This window comes from Helianthus annuus, chromosome 6, assembly GCF_002127325.2.
Source record: "Helianthus annuus cultivar XRQ/B chromosome 6, HanXRQr2.0-SUNRISE, whole genome shotgun sequence".
NCBI lineage: Eukaryota > Viridiplantae > Streptophyta > Magnoliopsida > Asterales > Asteraceae > Helianthus > Helianthus annuus.
Genome location: NC_035438.2, coordinates 143,491,787 through 143,506,571, shown reverse-complemented (window position 1 = coordinate 143,506,571; position 14,785 = coordinate 143,491,787). Strand labels below are relative to the sequence as shown.

The 14,785-nt window shown below is 37.9% G+C and overlaps 1 protein-coding gene across 1 annotated transcript; it reads right to left on the bottom strand.

Annotated features, from left to right (window-relative positions):
• Positions 1-1,917: 1,917 nt before the first annotated feature.
• Positions 1,918-7,795, bottom strand: LOC110864191 (TMV resistance protein N). Its single transcript, XM_022113232.2, has 3 exons — positions 7,240-7,795; positions 2,720-3,806; positions 1,918-2,647 (listed from the first exon to the last, which is right to left on the bottom strand). Exons 1-3 carry the CDS (start codon positions 7,455-7,457, stop codon positions 2,342-2,344), a joined length of 1,611 nt encoding a protein of 536 aa, XP_021968924.2. The 5' UTR covers positions 7,458-7,795; the 3' UTR covers positions 1,918-2,341.
• Positions 7,796-14,785: the final 6,990 nt, after the last annotated feature.

Here is a 14,785-nt window from a genome sequence, read left to right as displayed (position 1 = left end):
CGGGTGTCGATGGCTTTTGGCGCGAAGACAAGTTTCACAATCTATTTTCCCATTTGAAGGGAAGAGTTTCGGAAACAAAAGGTGCGAATAACCGTGGGATGGATGTCCCAAGCGTCGATGCCATAGCCAGGCGTCCCGGTTATCAGTTCCATGAGCCAACATCACAGTACCCTGATGAGCCACTTCATCCACATAGTACAATCCTTGGCGCTCAGTACCACGTCCAATAATCACACCCGTCCTGATATCCTGTAGGAGACAGAAAGTAGGGTGCATTAGTACCGTGCAATTTAATTCTTTGGTAATATGACTGATTGACAGTAATTTGTGTGATAAGGACGGAACATAGAGGCAATTTGACAATTTCATAGTTGGTGAAATTTCAATTACTCCTCCTCCTTTCACTTGCATCGTTCCGTTGTTTGCTGTATGTATTTGAGATTTCTGAGGTCGGGTCATTGACCGTATGTCCAATGGTTCAAACGTCATGGTGTCAGTGGCACCAGAATCGAAAATCCAAGCACTGTTCTTACTATGATTGATTTCCATTTTTTTTTTTTTAACTTTGTCCCGGCACGGTTATTAAGTAACCAACCAAGCCAGCGAATTTATTAATTTCGCTGGATACTTGAACTCGCGTTCAAGATTTTTGTTTGGAATATCGTCGCTGGGTAGCGAAGATATTTTACCGGCGAATTTATTAAATACACCGGTTACTTGAACTCGCGTTCAAGATTTGAAAGCCCGCAAATTCGCTACCGACAACGAAAGCGAATTGATCCTTTGAGAATAGCGAAATTATCAAATAGCAAAATAAGAGCAGCGAAATTGGTCGGGATTGGTGTCGGTAGCGTAATTATAAAAAAGGAAGTTGGAACAAAAAAAGGTAGGTAGCAAAAAAAAAGGTAAGAGCAGCGAACTTGATTGGACCAATTTCAAAAAAATGGTCAAACAATATTTTGATTGGACCAATGATTGGACCAATGAAATGATTTGGAAGGGTTGGCCACGTGCTTGTAAGGCATGTGGTGGATTTGGTTTTGGTTGAATTTAGAGGTTGAAAAAGGGTTTAGACAATGATGAACACTGACACATATGTTGACAAACACATATGTTGACAATTGAAGCACTTTTTCCCTTTTTTTTTATACGGTAATATCAATTTTGAAGCAACTCTTTGACTATTTCAAACGAGAAGAAAATAATCAACCGGAAACGAACACAAACGACGAAAGAAGGTAGGGTTTAAAGCGGCGACGGCAGTGGAGTTTCGGAGTTGATCAGATTTTTTTGGGTTTGATTTTTGGTTTTTTCTGGTTTGATCTTGGTTGAGATAAATTGTAGATGAAGAATAGAATGTCCACGAATCAGAAACACTGCTCTGATACCATGTTGATTGGTATAGAGAAGAATTCTTGAATTGGGTTTGAGTTGTATTGAGAATTGTTAGTGCCAGAAATTAGGGTTACAATAGTGGTGTTTATATAGGACACCACTTTACACACAAGCCCCTATACAATCTATTTTTTCTCCTTTCCGACACCGATGTCCTTACTAAAGCTCTGCAACCAAAGGACTTCTTGCGTTTGAAGGATCTCCTGCACATCGCTGCGATCTAGCTTACGGGAGGGTATTAGATGAACAAGGATTATAAGCTAGATTATATTATCAGTTTAGTATAGATAATAATGTAAATTATGTAACCTCATTATTATTATTTCTTAACATAGGTTTAGGCGGTTATCCGTATGGAACCCCGTGTATATATGTAATATTCATGTATCGGATTCATTACCAATTCAATTCAAGAACAATTTACTTTCTCTCAATCAGGAATCCAAACTGGTAGTGAATTCATTCTAATATATCAGCAGTTGGATTTATGGTCTCGTTTTGGGTGGAAATTGGAGGCTACATATCAGTGTGGGAAGGGGTATAAAAGTTGGTATTGATATTAAATCTGTTGAAAATTGCAGAATAAGTCTATTGACCTCAAAGGTCAAATGCAGTCAATTCCAAACAGCAGTCAAAAGTCAACCATAGTAAAAAGTGACCTGTTGGCAAATGTAAATATGATATGAGATTGGTTGTTAATTGGAAGTTTGTACTGGTGTTGGTAATGATGTTGGGAATCAGAATTTGGATATTGATCAACTGAACAAAAAAATCAATGTCGGTCAAAAAGTCAATACCAACCAAGATAATGTTGGGCTGTCACATATTGGTGCTACAAGGAAGTTATTGTAGAGCACTAGAGTGTAAAGTTAGCTAATATGTTGTGGTGAAATATTAAAGTATGACAAACTATCACTTGAAACTAGCTATTGCTAAGAATATGGTTTCATTTGATAATTACCTTTTGTCCATTCCAAAACTGTTTAACAGTGCCACCAACTACTTCAAGACCAACAAGTTTACTCATTTGTGTCGTTGATAGAGAAGTAAATGGGCACTCACTCCAACAAAGCCATCGTAAGTTGTTAGGGAAGATCGTAGGCTCACAAGATGTAAATCTTCCTCTAATATCAAGTAGGCGTATTATCTTCATGCGTTCAAAAACATCAGCCCTAAAACCCACCTTCTTCTCATATTCGTCAACATCATACTTCTTATCGGGTACCACAATTGCCTCAATTTCTTCTAGCTTCTGAAACAAAGATTTAGTCTCTGTGAACAGTGTAAAATTTTAGGTGAAGAGAGAGAGAGCGAGATTTATTACCTGATCATTTTTTAAGGAATCATGGATATCTTCAAGCTGCCATAGCCTTCTATTGGAGATACTCTCACGAGCTATTTGCTGACCCATTTCTTGTAAAAGATCATGCATACCTATTCTTTCATTAGAAATGGTGATGAGGGACTTCTCAGTAAGAACATTAATCCCAATTTCTGGGTCAAAACCGAAGCTCTCAAATACTCTAGTTAAGTCTCTTTTGTCTCTTCCCTTGTAGAAGCAAGCAATGTCTAAGAATAAATTCTTCTCAGAATCCTCCAACCCATCAAAACTTAACTTCAGTGTCTTAAAAATATCAACAGGTGGTGCTTTTGCTAGTCTATTTAAAGCACTTTCCCACTCATGAAGTGCTTTCCGCCCATGGAAGAAAGAGCCTAAAACTTTCACAGCTAAAGGAAGATAGCCAGCATAGCGGATCGCAGGACATGAAAACTCCTCGTACCCTTCTGGAGGACTATTTGTTTTAAAAGCACCTCTGCTAAACAGCACAAGAGCGTCATTCATTATCAAAAAATCTGGCTTGTACTTGTCATCTGCATCAGATAACAATTGCTCGTTTCTTGTTGTGATAATGATTTTACTTCCTGGGCCAAACGAGTCATGTGTTGCAGCTAGGAACTCTAATTGCTTGAAATTATCCACATCGTCAAGAACCATAAGAACTTTTTTGTGCACAAATCTTGTTCGTATCATGTTAGCTCCATCTTCAGGATCTCGAACATTGAAGTTTTGATTGATCTCTAGAATATCCCTTAGAACCTTTTCTTGTAAGGCACATATTTCTCTTTTACTTGAACTGTTTTCTCTAACATCATCTACGAAGCTACTACCCTCAAACTTATACTTTATTCTTCTAAACAAAGCATTGGCAATAGTAGTCTTGCCAATTCCTCCCATCCCATGTATCCCTACTATTTGCACCTTTTCATTATCTTTAGTTTCCAGTCGCGAACTTAATTCTTCTATACGAGAGTCGATGCCAACTAAATTGCTCTCTATATAAGAACGTTGTATATCAGGCTTATCAGCTAAGATCTCCTCAACAATCATTCTGACATACGTCGATTCACCCCTGTAAATTTAAGACCGCTTTTAGCAAGCTAGGTAACATTAGGGGTGTTCACCGAATCAAATAACCAATTTTTGAGTTACTCGAATCAAATTTTTCGAATAATTATTTTTGTTAGATTGAATTGAATTCGATTAAAAACTGGTTAATTCATATTCGAATTAAAATGCCAATTCGTATTCGATTAAAACTCAAGATCTAATCAAATTCAAAGAAATTCGTTATGATTTAAATTCATTTAAAATATGTAAATTCGTTATAGGCTATTTGGGTTTGGTAATGGGTTATTTTAGGACTAAGATTAAATTTATAGATTAATCTATACTATGACCCAAATTAAAGTTATACTGGTGTATTTTATATAAATATAATATAATTATGTTAGCTTGAATTCAAATTTCGAATCGAAATTAAAATTATAAATTCGTATTCAATTCGTATTTTATTTATTAGACTCGAATTTGAATTGAATCGAATTCGAATTTCGAATTTTTTGAATTGAATATAATTCTGAACACCCTAGGTAAGATGTGAGTGGTATAGTGATGAATGTTTGGTACTTTAAAATTTGTGCAATATCGACATGAATATATTGTATGTGAAGTTAGACTAGAAGGTATGGGGGTCGGCCCAGCCCCGGCTAGGCCCGGCGCCGCACCCCAACACCACCCCCTGCGGCCCATCACGTCCTCTCCTTCTGCCTCCAGCTGCTCGCGACGGGCCCATTTTTTTGAAAAATAGCCGTTGACAAGGGCTATATTATAAAAAAATAAAAGATTTTTTTACTTTAAATAAATATCCACCTCTTCCAATTTTTTAAATTAACTCCATCCAAAATTTCCCAACTTCTCTCTTCTTTCATCCATTTTTATAAAAAAAAAAATCATGAATCCCTTCAACCCAAACAATCCCAACCCGAACAATCTCAACCTGAATAATCCCAACCCGAACCCGAATCAAGCTAACTTTTTTTCGACGCCCTCCTTCAAGGGTGTCTCCGCAATTTACCTTTTCGGTTTTCCAACAGTTACCCAACGCGTTCAAACAAATGTCTCAACTCCAACAAATGCAACATTTCCAAGCACTCCAACAAATGATGCTACGTAACTTGTTTGGATCTCAAGCGCAATTCAAATCCTAACCGTCAACCGGTTCGACTTGACGATGACGAAGAAGTCGTCCCCGATTCGCCACCTCAAAATCTCAAGCACAAAAAAAAAAACAAGGGGAAGGTGGTTGAAACCGTAGTCGAAACCAAAGGTGATTCGAAACCAAAGGCAAGACCTTGGACAAAATTAGAGGAGGAGGCGCTAGCAATGGCATGGGTTAAGTCTTCAACTAACCCGATTGTCGGTATGAACCAATTTTTTTTTTAAATTTAATTCTAAAAAGATATAATTTTTATTTTACTAAGGCAATTTTTTTTTTTTAAATTTAGGGAACAAGCAAATGGATGTTGGTTTTTGGAAGGCGATAACGGAGAAATTTAACGCGATTATGGAGCAAGGCCCGATGCGCGATGTCGAATCCGTCTCTGGCAAGTGGCGTAAAATGAGCAAGATCATCAACCGCTTTAGCGGTATTTATAACCAATATAACACTAGGGGAATGTTCATTTGAGAAGAAAATTTAATTGAGAAGAAAAAGAACAAAGGGTAATTTGGTAAAATATTAAATAGTTTTTTCACTTATCTCATTTATTATCATTTTTGACTAATTAATTAGTCATAAAGACTATTATCCTCCACACTAACTTTTTTTGCTTACACACAACAAAAGTTATCCTACATATTTCGAAATTCATCATACACGTTGAAATTTATCCTACACAACTCATAATTTATCCTACACTTTAAATTATTTTATTTTTTATTTTTGAAAAAATATATATTTTGAAGATAAGTTACAAAAAATTTAATGTAGTTAGCTATTAAAGAAGAAGACTATAAATTAATGACCTATGTAGATTTACCAATGTACCCTTATAGTAACATTAAATACTTATATTAAATGAAGTAAAATAAAGGATTCTTATTGGTTGAAATTTTTCTTTTTTCTTCTTACAAAAAAATTTCTTCTCATTTGAACTCTCCACTATAACACTAATCCTCCTAGTGGGAGTAACGAGATTCTCATCCTTGCTTTGGCTAAATGGGATGATAAGAATACAACTCCTTTCCAACACATGCGAGCATCGAATGTTTTAAAGAAAGAAAACAAATGTAAGCCTATTCCAAATGAGGTCTCAACCGCCAAACGGAGTAAAACTTCCGAGTCCAGAAGTTATAGTGCGGGAGGCTCCACTGCTCGTTGTCACATAGACATAAACGACGAACTGGAATTTGACGAGGAGGTGTTTGCCATTCATGAGTCGGAACGTCCCCTTGGAAGGAACAAAGCAAAAAAAGAGGCAGCCGGAAAGAGAAAAGCGGGCTGCTCACACCAAATGTTTTTCGGGGCTGGTTCGAAAATGGACGAGTTGATATCCGAATTTCGTTCGTTCAAAGAGCTCACAGCGGAAAAATATAGTTATAAGAAAAAATTTGTCGGCCGACCATGCTCGAGCGAAGGATTTTAGGATTATTAGGTTGGATCTCGACTCGATTTCGGAGGATGAACGCGAGATTTACCGGAGGATGAAAGAGGAAGTTAAGAAAAAATGGACGTGGTAGGTTATTTCGCTTTAATGTTTTATTTTTTTTAGGATTCATAATTTTATTTTTTAGGTTATGTAATTTTTATTTATGTTATGTAATGGATTTAATTTACTTCTTTTATATAGTATTTTTATTTAATTTTTGAATTGTTTTTATAAAGTTAACCAAATAAAAAAGATAAACAATAAAAAAATATTTGTTGTGGGCCCCACCCTCCACCCCTTAAAAATGCTTGGAGGGTCATCTCCTATGGAATGGGGATATGGCATCCTACGTGACGACCCATCCCCTTGGAGATGAACCTCACCATACCTAGTAGCCTTATATGTCTAGAAGTGATCTAACACAAATGTCCTCCATTTCACCTGATTGGAATATTGATTCGTTTTCCAAAAAAGTTGGGAGTTAAAATATCAAAAAAAAAAAAAAGTTTGTGTAATTGACTTAATTAAGACCGTGGGGTATGGTGGAGCTTGGATTGGGCATTGGTTGACACGTGGAATGGGAAAAAAAACCCATGCCCATTGGGTATGGTGGGGCTTAGGTTGGGGGCTTGGGTTGGGACATGAGTTGACACAAGGTCATTGAGAGCCTGCCATGTCACTTACTAGCCCGCCCCACGCCCGGCTTCAAACCCACGCCAATGGGGCCACGCCCAAAACCCACGCCCCAACCCAAGCCCCCGGGGTGGTGGCTTGGGCGTTTTCAGCCAACCCACGCCCCAACCCAAGCCCCATACCCCATGGCCTAAGAAACAGATGAAGAAAGATTCTACTTACACTTTGATGGAATCGGAGATATGAAAGCCAGATAAATTGGCTGTAGCTGTTAGAGCATCCCTCCACTTCTTCACTTTATCCATCTCTTCTCTAAACTTCTCCTCATGCTGCTGAAAGAAAACAGCCACGTCGTTCTTCTGCGCACGAAGATCAGAAGGGTCGACATGATAGAACACCGGTATCACCTTCGGTTCCACCATCCCATTATGCCATTGCATGATTTTGGCCAGCTCAGCCAAACACCATGACGAGTTGGCATAATTCTTTGAGAACACAACCACTGCGAACCTTGACTCCTCAATAGCTTTCAGGAGTTCTGGAGCAATCTCTTTCCCTTTCTTCAGCTCCTCGTCATCTTTAAACACACACAGTCCTCTCTGTACGAGAGCTGCGTAAAGATGATCTACAAAATTGTAGCGAGTATCCTCGCCTCTGAAGCTCAGAAAAACGTCATATTTCTAGCTCACAGAAGATGATGAGCATGAAGCAGACTTTAAGTATGCCATTGTAGTATATTTTAATAAACAAATCTTTTTTTATTCCAAGTAGAAGTTCGTTAGAACAATTAAAGATGAAGTAGACAGATAATTAAATTAAGCGGAAGTAATGGCCTTGTATTTAAACAAATCTTGTTTTCATATTTTGTCGTGTTTTTTCTCTGGAATGAATGATTAGATTTGAAAATGTAGGGCAATAATTAAAATGGGGTAACCTTGTCTTTCTTTTTTTTTTCCTTCTTTGGCGTGCAAATTGGATTAAAGACTTCAAAAGTTTAATGGGAACACAAGAAAATTTTTCAAAAATTACGGAAGTGTTAGTAAGAACCAAATTGAATATTTGCTTTATGAGGTTGGAATGTTCTTATTAAACTCAAAAACAAGTATAAAATATAAAAAACAAATTAGAATTTATTTAAAAAACACCAGCTTCACATATATGTCTTAAAATTTTCAAATACTTTGCATGTCTTTTTCCAAAAATAATAAGTCACTTATTTAGAATATGTGTGATAAAAAAAAAGAAGAAATGTTTAAAATTCGAGTGACAGCAATCTTTGAAAGCCATCTGATTACCAAAAGATAAAGCAACATCTCAGATATTTGTAATGGGGTTTTTTAGTGTTTTTCCAAAAAAAAAAAAAAGGCTCAACCTGGTTGAGTCAACCACGCCCTTCCACCACCCCAAGGGCGTTTTTGCTGCGAAATTGGGTTGGGGCGTTCCAAACTAAACGCCGGGTGGAGAAATCTTGGGTCAATAAGACCCTTCCACAGTCAAATATCATTAATTAGTTTTAGTTAAAAAAAGAAAAAAATAAATAATTGAGTAATCATTGGATTGGATGAAGCATTATTGGGCATTATACCACTACACCCATTTTAAACAAATGCCCAATTGTTGACTGGATCGACACATGACGGATAATGCCTAAGGATGGGGCATTATCTTCCTTCACCACTACACATGGTCTTAAAAGTAAAGAAATACATTTTAATTGTCGGTCAGTAATATGTGAGAAATCGTCGACATATCCAGGAAGGAACATTATTGATTATCACTGTCGCACCGAGAATACTATAAATTAAGTTAGAACTGCTTGCATTATACCAGTTAAATAAATATAATTTTATATATTAAATAATAAAAAATTATATCTTTATAAACATGTTGTAAGACCCGTCTCAAACATAAAACGATTATAATACTAAATATACATTTTATATGAAAATACGTCCTTTCAAAAACTTTGTCAAGTTAACGTTCATACATGATTAAAGTATTCAAAATATAGTAACAAGTGTTTACAACTTTCATTTTTAAACTAAAGCAAAAGAAAGACATCGCTGAAGCTTCATCTGATACGTGTTCGGTTCGCTTCATTGCTTGATCGACATCCGGATGGTAGCTACATTCACCTAGTATAAAACACCAACTAAAAGGTTAGTTTTGATAATATAAAAACAAGTATAAACAAGTTCCAGCACCAAATAAACAAAAATAAAAAATAATTTTTTGGATCTACGTCTCTAGCGCCACGCGAGAGACTTCTTAAAACCTTTCGCGGGCCGCGACGATGTAACGCCCGTCTTAATTAATCAAGATTTTAATAATTAAAATACACATTTTAATGCTAAAATGTGACTTTACAAAAAAAACTTGTCATACTCACATTCCCATATGTTTACAACATTTCAAAAACATATTTGTAAGTGTTTACATAATTCACTTATAACGAAACAAATCAAGATTTGACGTGGAAGCTTCATTTAACGTGTGTTCGGTTCTTGCTCGACGCTTGATCTTCATCCGGGACTCTCGACATTCACCTATGATCAAAACCAACTTAGAAGTCAGTTTTGATAGTTAAATAAATAACAAGTACAACAAGGTAATTGGGTCAAATAATCAAAATAAACAAAATAAACAAAAATTTCAATATTTTACCCGTCGACGCGCGCCACGGCAAATGCCTTTGGCCATGGCGCGACGCCACGGCTTCAATTCGACAGAATGTGTGATGCTGGTGCTGCATATTTGCCCAGCTAAGTTTTAACCAAAACCTAACTTCAAAATGGCATAACTTTTGATCTAGACCTCCGTTTTACGCGATTCTTTTTCCTACGCGTTCGTAATTTAATCCTCCATCTCATGGAGTAAAAATCCGACATCTGAATTTACAAAATTTTAGATTTCAAGCTCTCGGCTTGAAATTCAATTAAGACACTTTTGACCCGTTCATGCTTTTACCAAACTAACTTGATATTTTCCTTCAAAATAAAAATACGATGGTCATCATATTCTATCCGTTTACTAATCTTCAAGATTCAACTTTACGGGTTCCTTAAGAAATTTTAACCCGTTTTGCATTTATACTCGTTTTGACCTGTTATGAGTATTTTACATCTTTAGACTTAAATCATGCTTCTATTGGTTTACATCCTATCCCCATTTTTATACGAATTCCAAAGACTCAATTTAACAAGATATTTATTTCAAAACAACTCTTTAAAGGTTGTTTGCCCTATTTACCCCTCAAGGGCTTTTTGGTCAATTTTAACCCTTCATTTGTGCGACGAATGACTTCCGCTATTAATTGACCAAAATATCGCCTTTAGCTATAATTCTAAACATGCGTACCTGGCTTGGGTCATAAGATTGACCCGTTAAAAATACCTTTCGCTATTAATTTCTAGTTAATAGCAACGCGAACCATGTGTTAATTCCTGTGATCACCAAACTCAACAAGCGATCATCAAATATTATTGGTAAATGGTGTTAACAACACCATTTGACCCGTTCAGTCGAAATGACTAATTATTATTTCAAGATGGTATTTAATTACCATCCCCCCCCCCCTCTTAACCTATCCCGGTTTACTTTTGAATTCATCTTACTTAAGAATCGTTCTCGTTTTGTTTGACCCGTTATGGCTCACGCCAAATGGTGTCCTTTCAAATCCCTTTATATATTTGTTAGTCCATGTCCAGATTACTATTTGACCGTTTTTACCCTTTTTACCATAATGCATGGTTTCTTATGTTTCTCACCTTTTCCGACTCGCATTTAAATCGTGCCGAAACCTCATGTTTCGTTTACTCAATATAATTCAGATTCAATACTCGCAATCAAGTATTTGGTAATAAAATACAAGGCGTAAGCTTCACTTACCTCGCATCCAAACTATGCTTCTCTTTTCCTTCTTAATTCGTTTGACCCGCTTCCTTTTCCAAGCTTCCACCTAGTTTGTTACGCGTCAAACTATCATCATCGTTTTCAAGGTGGTTAGTTAAATCATAATTTAATACGATCATTCCACCTTACACATTTACTATCAAAATTTTTCATTCGATCTTATTAATGGTCAGTTTGACTTTCAAAAGTCAACTGCCTCTTTTTAATATATATGAAATGCACAATTGAGTTCAACGAACTCACTTAGGAATTTCTTCAACTATTCGGTTGTCACCATTTTTAGGCCACTAACTCAAAACTAATTTGTCCATTCATGTCACACCCCAACCGATGGCGGAATCATCGGGGCGCGGCACTAGGCGAACCAGATTGCTCAATAGAATCCATAACAACTATATTGCGATAATATTTATTACATTTGTTATCCCATACTAACAAATAATATAATCACGTAAGTTATCACAGATTTCTTGTCCTCTCAAACAATACAAATCCGACAACCTAGATTTTAGGTGTGTTTCTAGACTTCCTAGCTTGATTTGATGTAGACTGCGACTAAACCTGCAACATACGTTAAAATAATGTCAATACAAAAGTATTGGCGAGTATACAGGTTAGATATGTAATAGTGTAATAGATAAAAGCTGCGAATTTCCACAAACATAAACGTAATGCACGACATATATACTCACAGCTAAGTCCTCGATCTTCGATTTCGATTGCTAAACCAGGCCCCGTCGGGCGTAATAGTACTATACTAGTCATGGTGGGACATCGCAAGTATAAGTCCTAGCACATATGTAACTAGCATCACGTATAACTATGCGCGTAAGTCATTCGCAAGTGATAAGTAGTTTAAGAATTTGATGTAATTTGATTTGATAGCAACGTATGTTACACCCAAAAGTGCGAAAGCAAAAAGGGTTCAAGTATACTCACAGTGCGTATTTGGTAGGCTATCACAGCTTGGTTGGATTGGCGGAAAACTGTCTGAGAATACCCTGATTACAGACTAGTTGCGTGAGCATTTGATAGCGCGTTAAATGATAGCGAGATAAACGAGAAACGAAAGATAATCCGATCGAATGCCGGCCCATTCGGATGGGCTGCTATCCGATCGGAGGGGCTGCCCGATCGGCTGGCCTGTCCGATCGGCTAGGCTGTCCGATCGGCTGGCCCGTCCAACTGCATTCGACAAAGTTTGAAGGTCTTTTGGTGGTTTTGGTCGAGACGTTGCTGTGACGTGCTAAACGACTGAAATTCCATCAGGTCCGACTTGTTCTAACGGTCGGGGACCACCCCGTTCCATCAAATCTGGCCGTTCCTGTCGGTATTTCCATATTTAAACTGAAATTGGTCGTCTCCTCTTTAGAAATCAGATCTTGGACCAACACGACACTAGGAATGAGTAGAAGGTCGTTATAAGCTCCGACTCTAGCGGTATTGTGTGCTTTGAGTGTAAAATAGTTGAAAGAACGTTGGAAAAACCATCTTTCAATCCTTTCATTCATGATTATGTGTAGATCTGTGGGAAAATGTTGTTTATTCTTGTGGAAATCCTTCGGATCTGAGTTGTTCTGGGTGGAATGAGGCCAACATTTGAGGTTCATAAGAACTTCATGATGACATCACCCTAGAACACCTCAAATTCATTGATTTCACGGTTAAAAGTTGAGATTCGAAAGATAGAAGTGGGGAGGAATGCGTATAGATCAAAGAAGTACAAGATTTTAGTTGAAAACTTACAAGAATCGCGAGAAATCGAGAGATGAAGGGGTTGGAGCGTCTGGTCGAACAGTAGCAGTCACAGCAAGTGTGCTTGATGTGACAAGTGGGTATTTATAGGCAAAGGAGGAGAAGGGAGGTGATCCGGATCGGGTGGCCCATCCGATCGGCTGGCCTAGCCGTTCGGCTGGCCCATCCGATCGGCTGGCCTGTCCGTCCGGATGACCAATCCGTTCGGATGTCCTTCGGCGAGCTGCGTTTAGGTGTTCCGTTTTTGTTCGTTAAACATCGCGATAGTTCGGTTACACCGTTTCGTTCAGATATATTTGCATTTATTATATTTAATTGTTCATAAGGGGCCGTATGTACGTATTCATATTATATATTCAATTATCCAAAGTTGCGATACCATAACTGGGTTTCATTTCGAATATTCGATTTCTTTGCGACGCTTCACGCTCATCGAGGAGGGTAGAATAGGTCCTCTCTCAATGTCATCGTGAACGTTAGATGTATTCTAAGTAATGACTTGCACTGCGACACATCACGGCTATCAAGGAGGGTAGAATTGGTCCTCGCTCGACATCTTCGTGGTTGTCAGCACATGCAATGTGATGTGATAGTGACAGAATATGCGAAAATATTGCGATATAGCGATGTATGCGATATAGTTATATTATGATCCGAATCTCTGGTGCTAGGCATAACGAGTATATCGAGTAGTAATAACGCTCGAAAGTGCGGGTTGTTACAGTCTCCCCTGCTTTAGGAAATTTCGTCCCAAAATTAATCCATCAGTAGGGTTGCAAGAGTCTATGGGAATGGGAGTTTCGACTTAAAAGCGTCTAGATAAGCGAGCGATCGATTAAAATTCGACGAGCGAGAGTGTCGCGATAACCGATGATAGCAGCGAGTAGGGTGATTTGCAGGACAAAAGATGATAACACACACCGAGAGTGATTAGAGGGCGTTTAAAATTTCTGAAAAGTCGATTAATTAGGAAAAACTTGCTTATGAAAATCTCCTCACGGTGCGGCGTTAGCTGTAGCGTTGTTCATACCAGCACGACGAGAAAGGTTTATTAGGTTACCGAAAGATCTTTAAGTGACTAAACTCATTTTTCGAAATTTTCTCGCCCCACGGCATTGAGTTGAGTCGATTGTCACACTGGTGTCACAAGAAAATCTCGTTTTGTACAAAGGTTTTGGAAAAGTTTTATAGGAAAAGTCTTGTAAGAATAGATAAGTTTAGAATTTGTGTAAGCAAAGCCTTTTAATTATACCAAAAAATTTTAAATTTAAGGCCGGCCCCGCATGGCACCTTCCCACGAAAGTTCTACAATATGGCTAAAACACTTATATATAGGAAGTATCAACGGCGTATCCACCATGTTTTACTCATATGGCTTCCGTCTCGTGAGGCGGTGTCATACGTGTCGACATAGTACAGACAGAATTGCGATGACTCGATCCAAATGAGAAGGGTTGGATCAAGTCTGGAAAGGGCGAACTGAGCGATGAAGTCGTTTTTTGAACTCAGTTCAGTGATACGAGTGAGGTAATCATCGATTGGTAGCACAACATACCCAACAGTCGAAAGCGGTGACGATAAGCAAAAGCGATACGCAACAAGCGAAAAGCGATGAGTGATAGCGTCAATTGATTAGCGACAACCGTCAAGCGATAAGCAGCAGTCGATGTGTTGCAAGCGATGGAGACATTTGATTCGATTAGATTTAATAACACCAAAATTTAACTACCATTAACCCTCATGGCCTTTTTCCACGAAAGTGGGCTGATAAGGCTAGAACACAACCGTGTCTTAGCCCTATTAGTTTCGTTTCGTTAAGCAAGATCATGAGTGCCAACATAACACAGATAACACAGATAACACAAATAGCGTTGGCGATACGCGATGAGAATATCGAAACGATGAGATGGTTGCGAGAAGCGTTAAGGCGAAGAACGACGAGTGATGTGCGATACTCGTCAAGCGATTCACGATTTGTGATTCTCAGCAAGCGATACACAGGAGCGGTGCGTGATAGAGCGATATACGCATAATAAACGATGCATAGCAAGTGATACACACACATTAGCGATTGAGCAAGAACACACCAAAAGCGATAGCG

What these genes read in the sequence shown, in the direction of transcription:
- LOC110864191 (XM_022113232.2), bottom strand. Translation starts at nt 7,457, where the DNA reads ATGCAATGGCATAATGGGATGGTGGAACCGAAGGTGATACCGGTGTTC. An exon ending in ATCTCCGATTCCATCAAAGT is followed by an intron (nt 3,807 to 7,239) that starts GTAAGTAGAATC and finishes TTAAATTTACAG; the next exon opens with GGGTGAATCGACGTATGTCA. An exon ending in ATTCCTTAAAAAATGATCAG is followed by an intron (nt 2,648 to 2,719) that starts GTAATAAATCTC and finishes TCTTTGTTTCAG; the next exon opens with AAGCTAGAAGAAATTGAGGC.